The sequence below is a fragment of the Euleptes europaea genome, chromosome 1 (assembly GCF_029931775.1).
Source record: "Euleptes europaea isolate rEulEur1 chromosome 1, rEulEur1.hap1, whole genome shotgun sequence".
Classification (NCBI taxonomy): Eukaryota; Metazoa; Chordata; class Lepidosauria; order Squamata; family Sphaerodactylidae; genus Euleptes; species Euleptes europaea.
The window spans coordinates 51052692-51071293 of record NC_079312.1 but is presented as its reverse complement, the minus strand read 5'-3'; the positions used below and the strand labels follow the sequence as shown (position 1 = coordinate 51071293).

Below are 18602 nucleotides of genomic sequence, written 5' to 3'. Positions count from 1 at the left end.
TTTTCCCCTGAACTCTGGATCTTGTGCCGAATTTCACGGATCTGAAGCGAGGGAGTTCGGACTTCAGCACGTCCCGAATTTAAAAGGGCCGAATTTTGCCGAAGCAGAACTTTACCGAATTTTTTTTTCAACAGCCCTACTGGCAACCCTACCTCCAGTTTACTGGGGTTCCCAACAATGATCTCCTGTTCTCTTTATGACTAAATTTGTTAGTTTATATGATTACTTGACAGCCCAGACTCCTAGCAGGACATCCACCGTCACAACATTTATTTACTTTTATTTATATCCCTGCCTTTCTCCCCACTGGGGACTCAAAGGGGCTTACATTGTTCTCATCTCCTCACAACAACCCCCTGAGGCAGGTTAGGCCAAGAGGTTGTAACTTGCCCGAGGTCATCCAGCAAGCTTCCATTGCATAATGACCCGAAGTCACCCAGCAAGCTTCCATGGCATAATGGAGATTCAAACCTGGGTTTCTCAGATCCTAATCCTACACTCTAGCCACTACACCATCCTGGCTTTCAACAGAATCTCCATAGATGAATTTTGTGGGTCCCAGGAAGACCCATGTAGAAACTCCCTGGGATCTTTTTCCAGCCTCTTCAAACTTTTTTCTTTCTTTCTTTCTTTTTTTTTTTTGCTTCTCCTAACATTCATTTGATGATTTATCCCAGCAGGAAGCTCTACTTTTGCCTTGACATTTTGTCATAGGTAGAATTCAGTGGCAATTGTAGTCACAGTGTTTTATACAGGCATAGTGATTTTATACTATACTTTGCATTTGGCTTTTCACTATGGCCTGACATAGTATCATTGAGTTGGAAGGGGCCATACAGGCCATCTTGTCCAACCACCTGTTCAACGCAGGATCAGCCTACAACATCCCTGACAAGTGTTTGTCCAGCCTCTGCTTAAAGACTGCCAGTGAGGAGGAGCTCACCACATCCCTAGGCAGCCGATTCCACAGCCCAACTACTCACTGTAACATGTTTTTCCTAATATCCAGTCAGTATTTTTCTGCCCATAATTTAACTCATTGTTGTGAGTCTTATCCTCTGCTGCCAACAGGATCAGCTCCCTGCCTTCCTCTAAGTGGCAGCCCTTCAAATACTTAAACAGAGCAATCATGTACCCCATCAACCTGCTCTTTTCTAGACTGAACATTCCCAAGTCCCTCAGCTTTTCCTTGTAGGGCTTAGCCTTCAAATTACTGTAAATATTTCATTTTTTCCCACCGAAAAGGTGCAGCACTTGTTCTGGAAGAGGCAACAAAACCTGTACAACATGCCAAGGGGAGAAGAAGTTGCTCCATTTCATCCAGCTCGTAATCACTTGGTATGTGGTCTAGTTGCTGTTAATATTGTCTGACTACTAAAGATTCTTAAAAAGACCAACAGTCAGTGCATTCCTAAACAGAGTTAGGACTGAGATTGCACTACAAATCTCTCTGTTATACAAATCTCTCAGTTATAATCAGATTCATTTAATGAGCACACATGCGAGTGTTGATCCTATGAACTTTCCACTTGCACAAGAGGGAGATGAGTGGTTTCACTTGCTCTCCCTTCCTTAATTCAGATTTCTGTGCCAGATGGCGTGTTGTCCACAAGGCTCTTCTGACCTCCAGCATAGGTTTTGTGAAGATGACAGGAGGCTGTGGAGGGAATGAGAAGGCAGCGGAAGAGCCGAGTCCCCTTGTGGGAAGCTTGTAGGATTCAATATATAAACCTAACCTGCAGAATGAGTAGCATATTCACATGGATCAAAATTCCACTGGTTGATGAGGCACCTGATAAAATATTTGCAGCTATCTTTCTTGGGAGGATTACAACCATATTATAAGCACACACAAACACATATATTTGTGTCCTGCTTTTCTCCCTGATTGGGAGCAGCTTTTCACATTGTTGTTCCCTCCTCCATTTTATCCTCACAACAAGAACCTTGTGAAGTAGGTTAGGCTGAGAAACTGTGACAGGCCCAGCATCACCCAGCGATCATTCATGTGGAATCTCTCTGGGTGACCCTGAGCCCATCCCAGTATCTTCAGCCTAACCTATGATGTAAGCTAGCCTCTTGTTCATACCTTGACAAGTAGTCTGTCACAGTGTTCCACTCCAAACCTTTCTTTCTTTGCAGGAAGAACAATGTATATGAATTCATTTCTGATGATCAGTTGAACTTTCCACGAGAATTGCTCAGTACAGCCAGGGGAGATAACATTTTTAAAGAGGAAAACACTCTGGTAAGCAATGATACATATTCCCAAGGCTGGACTCGTGATACTAGGCCAGGGGTCGGCAAACTCATTAGTCAAAAGAGCCAAATATCAACAGTACAACGATTGAGATTTCTTTTGAGAGCCAAATTTCTTAAACTTATATAGGTAGGTACACTGTTTATTAACTTAATAAACTTTAATTAAAGTTTTAAGTCTTAATTAAACTATAGGTACATTGAATGAAACTTGATAGCATACTGAATAGTGATCTTATTTATTGATAAAAATTAAATTGTAAGTCCCTGCCATTTCCCCCTCCCCGTCTGGAGGCCTGGTCTAGCGCCATAAAAGCCTATTGGTAGACCTGGCCTCTGGCTGAGTCCCATTGGGAGGCCAGGTCTACCCATTGGAAGCCCGCCCCGCCCAACAGCTGATAGGCGGGGGGGCAGGAACCGCCCAGCCGCCCACCCAGCAATTGCGTGGCTAGAGGGGAGGGGAGGCTTTAGCCTCCCAACCATTGAGGGCAAGGGCAAGGGGGATCTGGCCATTCTCCATGGTGGGGGGGGGGGGAGAGACAGCGCACCCGCGAGAGCAGGGGCTCCAAACCAAGTTTGGAGAGCCGCACTCAACGGGCCAAAGAGCCCCATGCGGCTCGGGAGCTGCAGTTTGCAGACCCCTGTACTAGGCACAGGGTACCTCTAATTCATGGCTGCTCCCCTATAACACTTTCAAGAACGTTTTGTGAGGGTGTCAGTTTGAAGCCCCTCCCTTGCACTCACCAGCTCCTCTGGGGATGGCCAGCAGTATTGTGTCACCCCCTTAACTTGCAGGGAAGGCATCGGTTCCCTCAGGGCTCGAGCCCTGATCAAGAGGGGTGGGGAGAAGGCTGGGCAACTGGCAGTGGTGGAGTTACTCTCAGGCTAGGCTAGCCTCAACACCCAGCCCAACAAAGGGATAGGGCACCTTTAAAAAGTTAAGCCCACCCAACGTTTTTGTGGGCAATTTCCCCTGCCCTTTGGGGCCTGCAGGGGAAACAGAGAATGAATACTGTTTGATCCTGCAGTTCGAATACATGTTTGTTTGTTTGTTTATCCTTCTATTTTTAGCCTCTGTAATTTTAGGATGTTATCAAGTATTCTAATTTTACACATTTAGTATTTGCTCAGATATTAATTAGTTGTGCACTTTAATAATCTTGCAATTTTTAACCATTTTAACCATTTTAATAGCAAATCTATTTTGTATTTGTTTTTATCCTATGCTATTTAACTATGCAGATTTGTCTTATTTGATGGTCTATGACTACAAATAAATTATTGATTCAATGGTTGGTTATGCATGGGTACTTTCACTCACGTTCAGCCCCAGTCTGTCTTGGTTGTTCCTTGGAGTTATGCATGAGTTTTCCGTCCATTAGAGATGACCTCACTGCCAGCCCTCACAAATCCCGGGACTTCCTGTCCCTCTATTACCGCGATTCTTCCATCTCCCCTGAGCTCAGCCTACTTGAAATCCCCATGCATAAGGCAAAGCGGGGGACATGGAAGCTTGGGGGAGTGACGTTTCTCTCACAGAAAGAACTACAGCCAATTACAAACCGTGTCAAGAGGCAGGGATATAAATGCTTCCTGGGAGTTCTTTCTGAGCCAAAGAGAGGCATTTAGAAATAAAGTTTGGGTTTCTCCCTCCCCATTCCTCTTAGGAATAACAATAAATTTTGTTATTGGTTTTTAAAATGCTTTTTGACCAGGCATTTGGGTTCCGGGGGGGGGGGGATTCTAAGCACTACAGCCAATTACAAAGCAGCATTTTAAGGGGCAGGGACTCACAAGCTTCTTGTTTTGAGCTTGGAGACTGCTGGTATGCTTTGCGAGAAGAAAGTGTGGGTCCTGCGAGCAACGAACCTCAGGTACAACTCCCATGTATAAGCCACCATTGACTGCATGAAATAGAACTGATTTACTTTGAAACTGCTTGTTTAATTTCAGGTGTATCCCCTTGTTGACTTTCTTTATCCTGATATGGCTCTGGCATCACAAAGAGCTACTGCAGAGCATAAGGCAGCTTTCACAAGCACATCCCGCATTCTGCAGCAGGTAGGTCAAAGGGGAGTAGGTATAGACAGAGCTATTTGTTTATTTTATTTCATTTATAGTTAGGGGTTGCCAGCCTCCAGGTGGTGGTTGGAGTTCTCCCGCTATTACAGTTGATCTCCAGGTGATAGAGATCAGTCCCCCTGGAGAAAATGGCCGCTTGTCAGCCCTTGGCCCACAGAACCAGAAATCACCACAAAGTCGTATAGAGTCCAAACAGGTGGATTTTACTGATCAAATAGGCATACAGTGCAAACGAATAAAATGACAGCTATGAAAGGCTCACTAGCTGGGAGATATTATAAGGCAGGAAAGGCGGGAGATTACACGCAGGAATACAGTTTCCCAGGAGCTGAGTTCCCAGGCTTAGGCTTAGGCATGCGACCTTGGGGGGCAGACAATACAGCACAGAGACAGAGGCAATAACGAAACCGAGATAGCAGCCTGACATTCTGCTCCCCTCAAGGCCCCCTCCCAGTTCGCAAGGGGGCTGGCCTGTTTGGGTAAGCAATGTGAAAGGCGTCAATGAGGTCGGGGGCGGAGACATCCCGTGCGCGCACCCATTCGTCATAGGCAGGGGGGAAATGTTTCCAACGAACTAGATACTGGAGAGTACCATGGTGAATACGGGAGTCAAGGATCTTGGAGACTTCGAAGTGTTCTTCCCCCCCCCACCATGATGGGTTGCGCAGGCGGTGGGTCCGGATGCCACCGTGGAGAAGCAACATGGGGTTTGAGGAGGCTTATGTGGAAAACAGGATGCACACGCCTCAAAGATTTGGGGAGAGCCAGTTCCACTGTGACAGGGTTTATGACCCGAGTAATGGGGAAAGGGCCAATGAATTTGGCGCTGAGCTTATGGCACGGTTGGGTGGAACGGAGGTTTTTGGTGGAAAGGTAAACCAGAGCACCCACTTGCAGATCACCCCCGGGGGAGCGATGTTTGTCAGCTTGCGCTTTGTATTTACGTTTGGCCCGGTCGAGGTTGCTAACGAGCCAGGGCCAAGTGGTACGGAGGGCGTGTGCCCAGGAGGCAATGTCGGGGTTCCCCTCCCCCTCTACATCATCTGTAGGAACGATGGGACTGAAATCTTGTCCATACACAGCAAAAAACGGGCTAAAACCTGTGGATTGATGCATGGCATTATTGTAGGCATATTCTGCTAAAGGTAGCAGTTCCACCCAGTTATCCTGGTGGTAGTTAACATAACAACGCAAATAACATTCGAGTACAGCATTGACACGTTCAGTTTGACCATCGGTTTGAGGATGGTATGCACTAGACAATCCCTGTTCCACCCCCACCAACTTGAGGAAAGCTTTCCAAAACTTAGAAACGAAACCACTTCCGCGGTCACAAATTATTTTACGCGGAAACGAATGTAAACGAAATATATGCGTCACGAAGAGGCGGGCCAGTTTCTGAGCAGAGGGGATCCCTGCACATGGAATCAAATGTATTTGCTTAGAAAACAAATCAGTAACAACCCACAACACAGTTTTACCCCCACTGAGAGGGAGATCAGTCATGAAGTCCATAGCGATCACTTCCCAAGGTTTGCTGGGCGTTTCAAGAGGTTGTAGCAGTCCCGGGGGTTTGCCCTGTGATCGTTTCGCAGCGGCACAAACGGGACAGCTGCGGATGAAGGAGTCAATGTCGGAACGCATTCCCCCCCACCAGAACTGTCTGCGCAATAAGTGAAGGGTCTTCAGAAACCCAAAGTGCCCAGCTGTTTTGGCTCCATGAGCTAAATGTAAAACGTCCTTCCGGAGAGCTTTGGGTACATACAATTTTGAGTCTTTGTACCAGGACCCCCCTTGTTCCAAAACACCAGGAGGTAGGGTATGAGCGGAACGTTCTAAAAGGCACTGGTCCCGAAGGACAGTTAAAAAGGATTCGGAGATGGGGAGTTTGGAGGGAGCCCCCCCGTCGGTTCTGGAGATCTGAGAAATAGTTATAGGGCTAGTGCTTACGTGTGGCGGCGCGCAGACTGCAGGCGGCTGAGCGGTCGGAAGGGTAGGAGGGGCGGGAACTCCGGTCTGTTGCGGTGGCGGCTGGGCAGCCGGTTGGGCTGGCGGAGCTTGCGAGGTGTGTTGATGCTGGGATCGGGTTTGCACAGCCAGCATAGGTAGGGCCCCACGTTGCATAGGGGTGAACAGAGAGTTGGTGGGTCTTTCGAGTTTTACCGGATATTGTGGTAAACGGGAGAGGGCATCCGCGAGAACGTTCTGCTTCCCAGGGACGTGCTTCAGGGTGAAACGGAACTGAGCAAAGAACTCCGCCCACCGTTGTTGTTTCGCCGATAGCTTATGGGAACCCGTGAGGGCAGCTAGATTTTTGTGATCGGTCCAAACTTCAAAGGGTATTTTAGACCCTTCCAAGAATTGCCGCCATAAAGTCAGTGCATGATGAACTGCAGAGGCCTCTTTCTCCCAGATGGGCCAGTTTAATTGAGCGTGCGCAAATTTTTTTGAAAAGTAAGCGCAAGGGTGAAGAAGACCGTCCGGTCCTTGCTGGAGGAGAGCCCCTCCCATGGCTACATCGGAAGCATCGACTTGCACAATGAACATTTGATTTGGGTCTGGGTGCCGTAGCACCGGCTCCGAAGTGAAGAGGCGTTTGAGGGCCAGAAAGGCGGCTTGGCATTGCTCAGTCCATAGGATCTTTGCGGAGGGCAAGGCAGCCGAGCTTACTTTTCCTTTAGTTTTCAGCAGGTCCGTAATGGGTAGAGCCACTTGGGCGAAGTTAGGGATGAATCCCCGATAGAAGTTTGCAAATCCCAGAAATTGCTGTACTTGCTTACGGTTGGTGGGGGGAGTCCAATCGAGGACGGCTTGGACTTTGGCGGGGTCCATGCGAAGACCTTGGTGGGAGATGATGTATCCCAAAAACGTGAGTTTGCTTTGGTGAAATTCACACTTAGCTAGTTTAGCGAACAGTTGATGGTTACGCAGGCGTTGTAGAACTTCTCTGACCAGAGTCACATGCTCGTCCATAGTTTTCGAATAAATGAGAATGTCATCTAAGTAGACCACCACCCCACGATATAGAAGGTCATGTAGGATTTCATTGATGAGTTGCATGAAGACCCCCGGGGCCCCTTTTAATCCGAACGGCATTACAAGGAATTCATACATTCCGAAACAGCTAGAGAAGGCAGTGAGGTGTTCATCTCCTTCGCGGATACGGACTCGGTAGTAGGCTTCCACCAAGTCTAATTTAGAAAACACACGGCCTTCCTGTAATTGTCCCAAAATATCCGATATTAATGGGATAGGATAGGCGTTGGTCTGGGTAACCGCATTGAGCTTTCTGAAGTCAATGCACAGGCGAAGGTCGCCCTCTTTTTTCCGGACGAAAAACGCGGGGGCCGAGTTTGGAGCATTCGAAGGGCGAATGAACCCTCTGGCGAGGTTTTTGTCCAAAAAGTCCCGGAGGACAGTGCGCTCGGAAGCGCTCATAGGGTAAATCTTACTTTTGGTTAATGTGCAGTCCTTTACTATTTCAATCGCACAGTCTGAGGCCCGGTGGGGGGGTAAGGCATCACATTCCTTAAGGTCGAAGACATCTTCAAAGTCCCGGTATACAGCGGGTAGAGCCGGTGGTACTGGGGGAGTAGAGGTTAACGCTGGAACGGGCGGAAATGGCAGAGCAAAGTTTTGCCGATGCTGGTCGCAGGTGGGACTAGCGAAAGAAATAGTGTCTGTTTCCCAATCAATACTGGGACTATGTCCTTTAATCCAGTTAATTCCCAAGACCACTTCAAATCGGATAGGGGCTATAGTGAAGTCTATTTGTTCCCAGTGGGAACCAATTCCCATTGCCACCCCTATGGTGCGATGATCAACTGGACCCCCCTGGAATTGGCTCCCGTCCATTTGAGCAAATTGGACGGGGGCGGGTAAAGCCTCTGAGTCGGCTCTGAGGGCAGCAAACGTGGCTTCGCTTATGAGAGTGCGACAGCAACCGGAGTCAATTAGTGCTTTGACGGGGATTTGTGGACCTCCGTTAAGTTGTTGTAAAACTGCATCTACGTAGACGGTGGAGTCCACTTCTTTGATTTTGGTAGGAGCATTCGGTTTGATAGGAAGATCCTGAGAGGTCTGTGGAGATGCTCCATTCACCACAGACCGGAGCCGTTTTTTGACAAGTCGAGGGGAGATTCCAGGTTTAAGGCTGGAGAAATCCAAGGGTTTTCCTCATCCGAAGAGGGAAAGCTGTCATAATGTCAGCCCTTGGCCCACAGAACCAGAAATCACCACAAAGTCGTATAGAGTCCAAACAGGTGGATTTTACTGATCAAATAGGCATACAGTGCAAACGAATAAAATGACAGCTATGAAAGGCTCACTAGCTGGGAGATATTATAAGGCAGGAAAGGCGGGAGATTACACGCAGGAATACAGTTTCCCAGGAGCTGAGTTCCCAGGCTTAGGCTTAGGCATGCGACCTTGGGGGGCAGACAATACAGCACAGAGACAGAGGCAATAACGAAACCGAGATAGCAGCCTGACACCGCTTTGGCCATTGGACTCTATGGCATTGAAGTCCCTCCCCTCCCCAAACCCCACCCTCCTCGGCCTCCACCCCAAAATCTCTAGAATTCCCAACCCGGAGTTTACAACCCTATTTATAGTCCACCTTTCTTGCTTTAACACAAGGTGGGCTATAAATGATGTAAATTACAGCTGAAAACAATGCAGTAAGAGCAGTATAATATATTCAGCCAACAACATTAAAGATCACTGCATTAAAACTCTTATTTTTAGGACACCATTTGAAGTAGTTAAGCTGCTGTTTTTTAAAAACAATAAAATGTTATTGTTTTAATAAAACACATACAGTTCATACACTCTCCTCAAACTTCATATCCACAACAAGATCCTCCTAATAGAGTAGTCCTAATACATCCTATATGAATTAATTCTATTCTTTTACTCTGAACACATACTATATTCTTTACTAAAGCAAATGCATAAACCTTTATTCTCTACTTTACATTTAATCTGGATTATTTATTTTATTTAAGAAAGCTGCTGGTTTTAATTATCTATTACTATGTATTGGTTTTTAAGATCATGTGTATGTGTTAAATATCCTAACTCCATTGGGAAAGGCTGGGATATAAATCAAATGAAATAAATAACTAACATTTTTCACCTCATTAAATTCTAGGAATGTTAGAATAATAAAAAATAGAGAAATTATAGTACAGTCCTAAACAGAGATACCCCCTTCTAAATCCATTGAAGTCAATTCTCTTATAACAGTTCACCTCATTACCTTTCCAAAAACTTGATTTATCATCTTCCTCTTAACAGCTCAATTTAAAAACGAAACATTGGCTGTGACATTTGAACACAGATCCTGGGTCAATTAGATTTTGTTTCCTCCCCACAAACAGGGATCCCAGTCCACAGTTTAATCTCAGTTTCGGGTCCCTCCTCATCTCCACTGGTAGCTCATTCGACAGAATAGGTGTGATAACAGAAAAATTGCAAAGGCTGGTGGAATACAAGCGGACAGCCTTAGGAGGAATGGCAGGGGGGGAGCCTAACCCACCTTACAGGGTTGTTGTGTGGGTAAAAAGGAGGAGAGGAGACTAATGCAAGCTGCTTTGGTCCCCACTGTGGAGAAAGACTGTAGTTTTCTGAGGTACGAGCTGGGGGGGGGTGGGGGGAGACAGAAAACATAAGACAAAGGGGCAGATAATAGTAGGTTGGCTGTTGAGTAGGAAGGAGACAGGGTTGCCAATTCTAGGTTGGGAAATTTCTGGAGATTTGAGGGGTGCAGACTGGGGAGGGTGGGGTTTGAGGGGAGGAGTGACATTAGCGGGGTATAATGTAGGGTTGCCAGGTCCCTCTTTCCCACCGGCGGGAGGTTTTTGGGGCGGAGCCTGAGGAGGGTGAGGTTTGGAAAGGGGAGGGACTTCAATGCCATAGAGTCCAATTGCCAAATCAGGCATTTTCTCCAGGTGAACTGATCTCTATTGGCTGGAGATCAGTTGTACTAGCAGGAGATCTCCAGCTATTACCTAAACCCTGCCCGTCAGTTGTGAAGAGGGACTTGGCAACCCTAACGGCAAGTTGAGAAGTTAAGCTCGGTAGAAGTTATTGGCCTAAGTGGCAACTGAGAAAATAAGCTGCATACCTATTCTCTCTAGTATCAGAGGAGCATGCCTATTATATTGGGTGCGGTAGAACACAGGCAGGATGGTGCTGCTGCAGTCGTCTTGTTTGTGGCTTCCTAGAGGCACCTGGTTGTAGGGTTGTTGAAAAAAAAATTCGGTAAAGTTCGGCTTTGGCAAAATTCGGCCCTTTTAAATTCGGGCCGTGCCGAAGTCCGAACTCCCCCACTTTGGATTTCTGAAATTCGGGCGAGATCTGGAGTTCGGGGGAAAATTCGCCCCCCCCGCGGGCATTCACGGGGTTTCCATGAAGCCGGGCGGGGGGCCCTTTAAACAGATCTGCACCTCCCAGCTGGGAGGCGCAGATCTGTTTAAAGGGGCCCCCGCCCGGCTTCAGGGAAGACCCCCGAAGGCGTGCGTGGGGGGAAAACAAATTTGTGCCTCCCGACTGGGAGGCGCTGATCTGTTTAAAGGGCCCCCTGCCCGGCTTCAAGGAAGCCCCCTGAAGGCACGCAGGGGGGGAAACAGATGTGTTTAAAGGGCCCCCCGCCCAGCTTCAGGGAAGCCCCCTGAAGGCGGGCGCGCGGGGGGGGGGAACAGATCTGTGCCTCCCGACCAGGAGGCTCAGATCTGTTTAAAGGGCCCCCTGCCCGGCTTCAGGGAAGCCCCCTGAAGGCGTGCACAGGGGTGGAAACAGATTTGGTCTCCCGGCCGGGAGGCACAGATCTGTTTAAAGGCGCCCCCCCCGCCCAGCTTCAGGGAAACCCCATGAAGGCGCACGCGGGGGGGGGAGAGCCGAACCCTGAATTTGCCAAATTTATTTCCAGAACACCCCGAAGTCGGGGAATTCGGCTCCCCCTGTTTCCCACCTTTTTAAAATTCGGTTTGTCCCGAACCGGAAACCGCCGAATCGAGGGAAATTCGGCGGTTTTTCGGTTCGGGACAAACCGAATCGACAGCCCTACCTGGTTGGCCACTGTGTGAACAGACTGCTGGACTTGATGGGCCTTGGTCTGATCCAGCAGGGCCTTTCTTATGTTCTTATGTTAATTTGTATGGAGGAAACATATTAGAATATCTAATGGGCAGTAGACTACTGTCTACTTCCTGTCACAGTAGACAGGAAGCATCTAGCTTCTGCCTGTGCTGCCACAGTTCTGTTGGTAAATTTCTGATAAGACCATTTTTGATCCTTAGTTGGACTGAATAACTATGACATGATAGTGAGGCAACAGTGTGGTGTAGTGGTTAAGACAGCATTGTATAGTCGTTAAGAGCAGCAGACTAATCTAGAGAACCGGGTTCAGTTCCCCTTTCCTCCACATGAAGCTTGCTGAGTGACCTTGGGCTGGTTACAGTTCTCTTTGCGCTCTCTCATCCCCACCTACCTCACAGGGTATCTGTGAGGAGGGGATTATAAGCCACTCTGAGATTCCTTAAAGGTAGAGAAAAGTGAGCTATAAAACTAACTCTTCCTAAAAGGATTTCATTCTAAACTCTCCACTTTGCATTCTTTACAGCCATGTGTTCTGTTTGTTAGGTCTCGATCTATCAGGAAGACAAATTCTTTCTATCCCAGAGAAGCTGTTTGAAGCTCACACATTTTGCTTACGGAGTCTGTGTGCTCTTAATCACCAACTAATGATGGCGTCCTCTGGCATATACAGTTTTTGAGTGTCCTATGAGCCACCGCTGGGGACAGAGCTTTGAACTAGATGATCCTTTGGTCTCATCTAGAAAGGCAATTCTTTCGATACTGAATTGGCCCTGTAACTGTCAATCCCTATAACTGTCTTCAGGTATGTGATGAGCCTTGCTCAGGAAGGAAGAAGTTCTTTCCTGTGGAGCAAGTCTTCTTCCTTTGGAGTAAGACATTCATTTAATGGAAGAGAGTCTTCGGAGCCAAATCATATGTTACTAGGACCGGGGCGTCAGCATTCTGGATCTGCTACATAATCTTCTTTACATCCTTCATTTGCCCTTGGCTGAAAACGTGTGTGTATCATAATGATTTGATAAAGACAATTTTCTGTTTTAATAAAGAGAAGGCAAGGCTTTCTTTTTAATGTGTAGGCCTTATGATGTGTAGTCTCATGGTGTGCCCTTTAGAATGCCAACCTGGTGGGCTGTGGCACACAGTTGCTTCTTAATGAAAGAAAAAATAGTGGCATTATTGTGTAATAATAATTCATGATCACCCTTTTTAAAAAGTGGCATTTATTTAAACTAACCTTCAACCTAGTTTATCAATATAGGTTAGCACACCACATCATTTCAGCAGCAGGTGGCAGACTAGCAATGTATTCCCTGGATAGATGGCTCAATGCCTTACAAAGACCAGCATCCCTGTTTATACAAAGTAATTCTGTACTTGCGTACTTTGACTAACTGCTAGCTTTTAACATGTTTTCAACTGGCATTTTTGCTTGGCTGAGCTATAACCTACTCATATTCATAATTGGGTTAGGAAAGGGTGGGGTACAAATTGAATAAAATAACAAAATAACTAAAATACATAACACATGTAAGGTGTTGGAAGCTTCACAAACATAATTTTCATAACAGCCCAGCAATTGAGGTCACAAAGAACTTAGGAGTTCAGGCATGGATTTCTTTTTCAACACCTATAATTAAATTATCAAAAGTCTGAAGACCAGAGCCAATTGGGACAAAAATACAAAAATTATAATATACATAAAATTCATACATATGGGGGGGCAGAATAAGAGGAATGTGATGGACGCTGCCTTCCTGCAGAGGGTTCAGAAGGGGTCATTTGTCAGAATATGTTTGACATGATAAACAGTATTGACAATTATAGTTATAATTCCAGTTCAGCCATTTTGATGAGGCTGAAGTTCTCGCTGGACAATGTGCATGTATTTTCATCTCTCAGATACTGATAAAATTCCATCAGTGGAGACAATGATTCTTCATGCAGCTCATACAGCAGAGTCTGTAATTCAACTCAGGTCAGGCACAAACAGAGTTCGTTGCATGCTCAAGCCTGCTCTTGTTCCTCCCCTCTACCAGTTGCATCTGGACCTTGTTTAGATATTTCCTGGCTTGATCAAGCTCAGATTTGGGTCTAATGGACCTGATTTTTCCCCAAGAAATCTGGATATTCCCAACCCCCATATTGGGAATATCTGGACCCCCCCCATTGGGTCCATTAGATCCAAATGTTACCCTCATCTCCCCCTCCCCTCAATTACCTTTAGTCAAGCAGCTGTGGTGGCCACCTCTGAGCCCCATGTGGAGCCCAGAGGCAGCCATGATGACCAGCACAGATCTGCCTCCGAGCCCCACATAGAGTCTGGAGGCAGGGGTGGCCAGTGGCAGAGCTGCATGCCAGGCTTGACTCTGCACTGCCCACCACCTCCGAGCCCCACATGGAATCCAGAGGTGGCTCCAGCATTATTCAGGACCTGCTTTTTGGCTCCCTTCGAATCACCAGCATTTTTTTCTTCAGGATAAAAAGCCCCTAAAAATACTGATAAGGTATTTTTTGGGGTGTTGCCAAACAAACACCTTTAATGTTGTGACACAACATATCCTTTCTTTAAATTTGTCAATTTGATTTGGAGAAAGATTTCCTTACATTTCAGAATCCACTCATCAACTGTAGGATTTAGGTCTGACATCCAATCTCTTGCTAATACTAATCTAGTCACTGTTAATCTAACCACTGCAATTAAATTCTGTTTATCTTTTGAGAAATTGGCTGTATAGTTTAGTAGCATCACCTTGGCAGAAAAAAGGAAATCTACATCAAAGCCTTTTAAAAGATAATCTATAATAGAAGACCGATAAATTTGTGCTCTGCAACATGTCCACCACATATGTAAATAATCTGCATTTGGTAATTTATAAAACCAGCACATATCCTACATATTCTTATAGATTTTAGCTAATTAAAGTGTTGACAGGTGCCACTGATATGACATTTTACCTAGTTTTGTCTAAATTCAAGAGAGATAGAAAAGGTTAAACCATAGGTAAAGGTATATTTCCACTTTTCTTAAGGTTCTGCTGAATTTCTTAATTTCACTCTGCAGATGTTTAGAGGCAGATTAAGTCTTTCCAAACCTTCCTATCCTCTGGCTAGAGCACCACCCTGTAATGTGTAACGAAACACTTCCAGGGGCTGAAGTTACAAAAGGGTGCATTGATTCCTCAACAAAGAGAACTGAAAGAACAATCCCTCTTTTTAAAAAGGGAGGAAAAGAATAAAAGGAATGTATTGCTATATCTAAAAAAAAAGTGAATTTTGGAAAAAAGTAATTCCACATCCCATAACAGTACTATCACCTGTCCATTTTCTGTTAAAATAGACATTCCCCTAAGCACACCCTGCCTTACATGTGAATAGATGGTCAAAACATGGACCCCCCTCCCCCACCTTCATATGTCTTGTTTGGTCTTCAGAGCAACAGGTGCCCAAAGTTGCCTGTGTCTTTATTTTGTCTGCAAATTATTTCAGCTTTTGGCATAAACAGAGTGGAAGGAGACAGTGTGGTGTAGTGGTTAGAGTGTCAGGCTAGGATCTGGGAGACGGAGATTCAGATCCCTGCTTGCCATGAACTTTGCTGGGTGATCTTGGCCCAGTCATTCTTTCTCAGCCCAGTCTATCTCATGGGGTTTTTGTGAGGGAGAAAAAAGGACAGGAGAACAATGTTCACAGACCTCAACTCCTTGGAGAACGTGCGGGCTTAAAATGTACAAAAATAGAAGGGGGAAAGTCATTCAACTACCTGTACACTAGGGAAGAAACCCAACAAAAGAAGTGCAGCTGGGTAGCGCCGATGGTGAGAACCATCAAACGTGTAACAAGAATGACTCTTCTGCTTTTGCAGTTTTTGTTGGCTTTCCAAAAGATAATATTACTTGCAGGATAAAACAGATGGAATGAAACTGAGTTTTCAGGTGTGCATTCATTTGGCATTTCACACAAAGGGGTTGCTTACATCAAAAGGAAGCATAAATAAAAAGCAAAGAGCTAGAAAGCAGCCTCTGAAACCAAGCCTTTCAAGTTCAGGGCCATTTTGTAGCACTCTGCCTCTGAAGCACATCACATTTCCTCTGTGTGATCAGGACGGTAACATAAAAGTGGGACAAAGACACCTGTATGTATTTTTCCAATTGGGAAATAAAACTGAAGGGAATCCAAGGCGCTGATCCCCTCCCTCTTAACAGTCCTTTATTTTTGTGGGGCTGCCTCGATTGCTGTAATTATTCAGGTGCCACAAATTCTTTTTGTGTTGTAAACACCACAACAAAATTTCTTACTGCATGCCCAAGACCATTTCTATCTGCAACCGCCAGCAACTACTCTGGTGCTGTTGTTTTTTAGATGCAATAAAGTAAAATAGTCTATGTCCTTGTTAAAATGTTTTGATACTAAAGTTGTCACAATTGTTGTATCAGATCCAAGTAGTACCCACCTAAACAAGATGCTTAAATTGTTAATAGGGTTGCCAAGTCTGGGTTGAGAAGCACCTGGAAATATAGGACTGGAGCTTGGGAAAGGATCTCAGCAGGATATACTGCCATTGAAGCCACCCTCCAAAGCAGCCATTTATTTCCAGGGAAACTGATCTCTAAAATCAGGAGATCACTTGTGGCCCCAGCCCTATGGGGGGGGGGAATGGAACGGGGGGAAAGGGGGTCACGGCCACCCCAGGGTCTACCCATACCCTGGTGACCGAAAGGCGTGTTCTTACCCAAGAATGACAAGTATGCAATAGCTGGAATAAACAGGCCACAACTTTATTGATTACAGCGTTAGGCATTGGCAAGCATGAGGGGCGGGATCCAGGGATCAGCTGACCCGTCTGTCAGCTGATCACACCCTGCGCCCAACCCGCCTGCTGGGCGCAGCCTGAGATGGCAGTATGCCGGGACCCATGTGGGCGGCAGCCAACTGTGTGGTCCACTGCCACTTGGGTGGAGGCCAAACCGCAGCCCCCGAGACAGGCTTAACCACTCCTGGCCTCTCCCCAAAACCCCTTATTAGGGTCCCCAGAATGGGAAGCGGGGTGCGCAGGTCGTCTTTCCCCCAAACTGGATCCGGCCCCATGCCCAAACCGCCAACCATTAGTTGTTTTCTCCTCCACGCCGCCACGCTGCTTGCCTCAACTCATTGCCAGGAGATGAAGAAGGCAGGCAGTGCCTCACCTGACTCGTTGCAGTGTGATGAGGCACAAAGAGGGCAGGCAGCTGCTTCCCCACAGTGAACATCACTGCAGTCTGAGGAGGGCAGGTGAAGAGGGCGGGCAGTGGCTTCTTGTCCTTGTGCCGGGAAGGTGAAATTCATTGTAACATGTCATTATTCTTTTGCCACCTCATCCTTTGGTACATGTAAACCAGGGCTGAGCTACATCATGCTGAGAGCAAGTGGCAGGTCCTGTCTTCCCCAATGAGATTCATGTCTGAATAGGAATTTGAATCTAAATTTCTCCAGTCATATCCCAACACTTTAATCACTAGGTGGTTTTACAGGTCACCATACAGTTATCTATTTGGGCCTTTTATAAATTCTAGTGGATTGGCAGCTGTTGGAGGAGGAGGAGGAGGAGGAGGAGAAGAAGAGTTGGTTTTTATATGCTAACTTTCTCTACCACTTAAGGAAATATCCAACTGGCTTACAATCACCTTCGCTCCCCCTCCCCACAACAGACACGTTGTGAGGTAGGTGGGGCTGAGAGAGTGTGACTAGCCAAAGGCCACCCAGTTGGCTTCATGTGTAGGAGTGGGGAAACAAACCCAGTTCACCAGATTAGCCTCCACCGCTCATGGGGAGGAGTGGGGAATCAAAACTGGTTCTCCAGATCAGAGTCCCCCGCTCCAAACCACTGCTCTTAACCTCTATGCCACACTGGAGTGCCTATGGACTTAAACAAAAGAACAGCAATGTTCCGTGACAGCTGGGAATTCATCTCTCTCATCCCTGGAATGGAGTACACTTCTAAGTCTAGGAAGGTGGCTTTGGGCCAGTCACACGCTCTCATCCTAACCTTCCTCATAGAATTGTTGTGAGGATAAAATGGAGGAGAGAAGAGCAATGTAAGCTGTTTTGGGTCCCCATTCAGGAGGAATGAAGGGAATTAAATTAATATTAGTAGTGTGGAAGCTTCTATTGGGCATGTGCTTTCCATGCTACTCTGTTAAAGTCAGGAGTTTAAGTTAAACTTCTTAAAGTCACATGGGAGAAACCCACGATGCAGCACTCTCCAGTGTCAGGATTGTTCCAGGGAGAGTTACCACTAGCATGGAAAGGAACCTTATTGCTGAATCCTTCAAATAAACAAGCTTCCCTCCCCACTCAAAATTCAGGGAGAAAACGAAACTAGAATATGCCCACTGATGTATTTTGTATTCAAAAGGCACTTCTTTCCTTTCTAAGTATGTTTTTCAAATGGAGAATGGTTGCAGGATAAATGGCGTGGATCTCTTCTGAGGGAAACAACTGCAGCGGGACGATTCCATTGCATCTGGTATTTCATATTTTATGTTCTTTTTTCTCAGAGACAGACTATTGAGCTGATTCCTGTCACGGAAGTTCACTATCAATATGCGGGGAAGATGTACCTGTATTATGTCTATGGAATGGAGAACAAGGTATATGCTCTGGACTATCCGGAGAGGTACTGCTGTGGCTGTACCATCATCTGACAATGGAATACTTGGCAAGGAGGAGGATTCCCCTAGTAAAAAGCAAGCTATTTCCCCCCCTAAATTAACTGACTGGGAGTACGAATGCCAACTTGTAATGCAGTTGCAGTGTTCAGAGCGAAGCATCAGAAGACACAATAATTATAACTTCCCAAATCTTGTTTATGCTACAGTTTCCACAATTACTATAATTGCACCTCTTTAGAATTAAGTGCCGAAAATTCCATGTCTGAAAGGAGGCACCATAGGAGGAAACCAAGGAAGAGACAAGAAGTAGAAACTACTCCAGAGGATTCTGCTCTTGGGATAAAATATGCCAAAGAAGTTAATGGGTACAACAAAAGGACTTGATGCGAATGCTTTATGTTGATCGCTATCGAATATATATATATGTATTTTTTTCAAATAAGGGACTCAGACAAGGGAGGTCAAGGAATCGGTCAGATCTTTCTCAGAAACGCTGTATCGTATCAGCGATACAGA

The 18602-nt window shown here is 46.1% G+C and overlaps 1 protein-coding gene across 1 annotated transcript in view; it reads left to right on the top strand.

The window, feature by feature from the left end:
- LOC130493210 (protein SSUH2 homolog) overlaps positions 1 to 18129 on the top strand; it is a 40607-nt gene extending 22478 nt beyond the window's left edge. Inside the window, exons 10-13 of the mRNA XM_056866908.1 lie at positions 1246 to 1338; positions 2143 to 2248; positions 4213 to 4320; positions 17973 to 18129. Of these exons, the coding sequence (XP_056722886.1) occupies positions 1246 to 1338; positions 2143 to 2248; positions 4213 to 4320; positions 17973 to 18119 (454 nt within the window). The 3' untranslated portion in view covers positions 18120 to 18129. The remainder of the gene's footprint in view (positions 1 to 1245; positions 1339 to 2142; positions 2249 to 4212; positions 4321 to 17972) is intronic.
- The last annotated feature ends 473 nt before the right edge of the window (positions 18130 to 18602 follow it).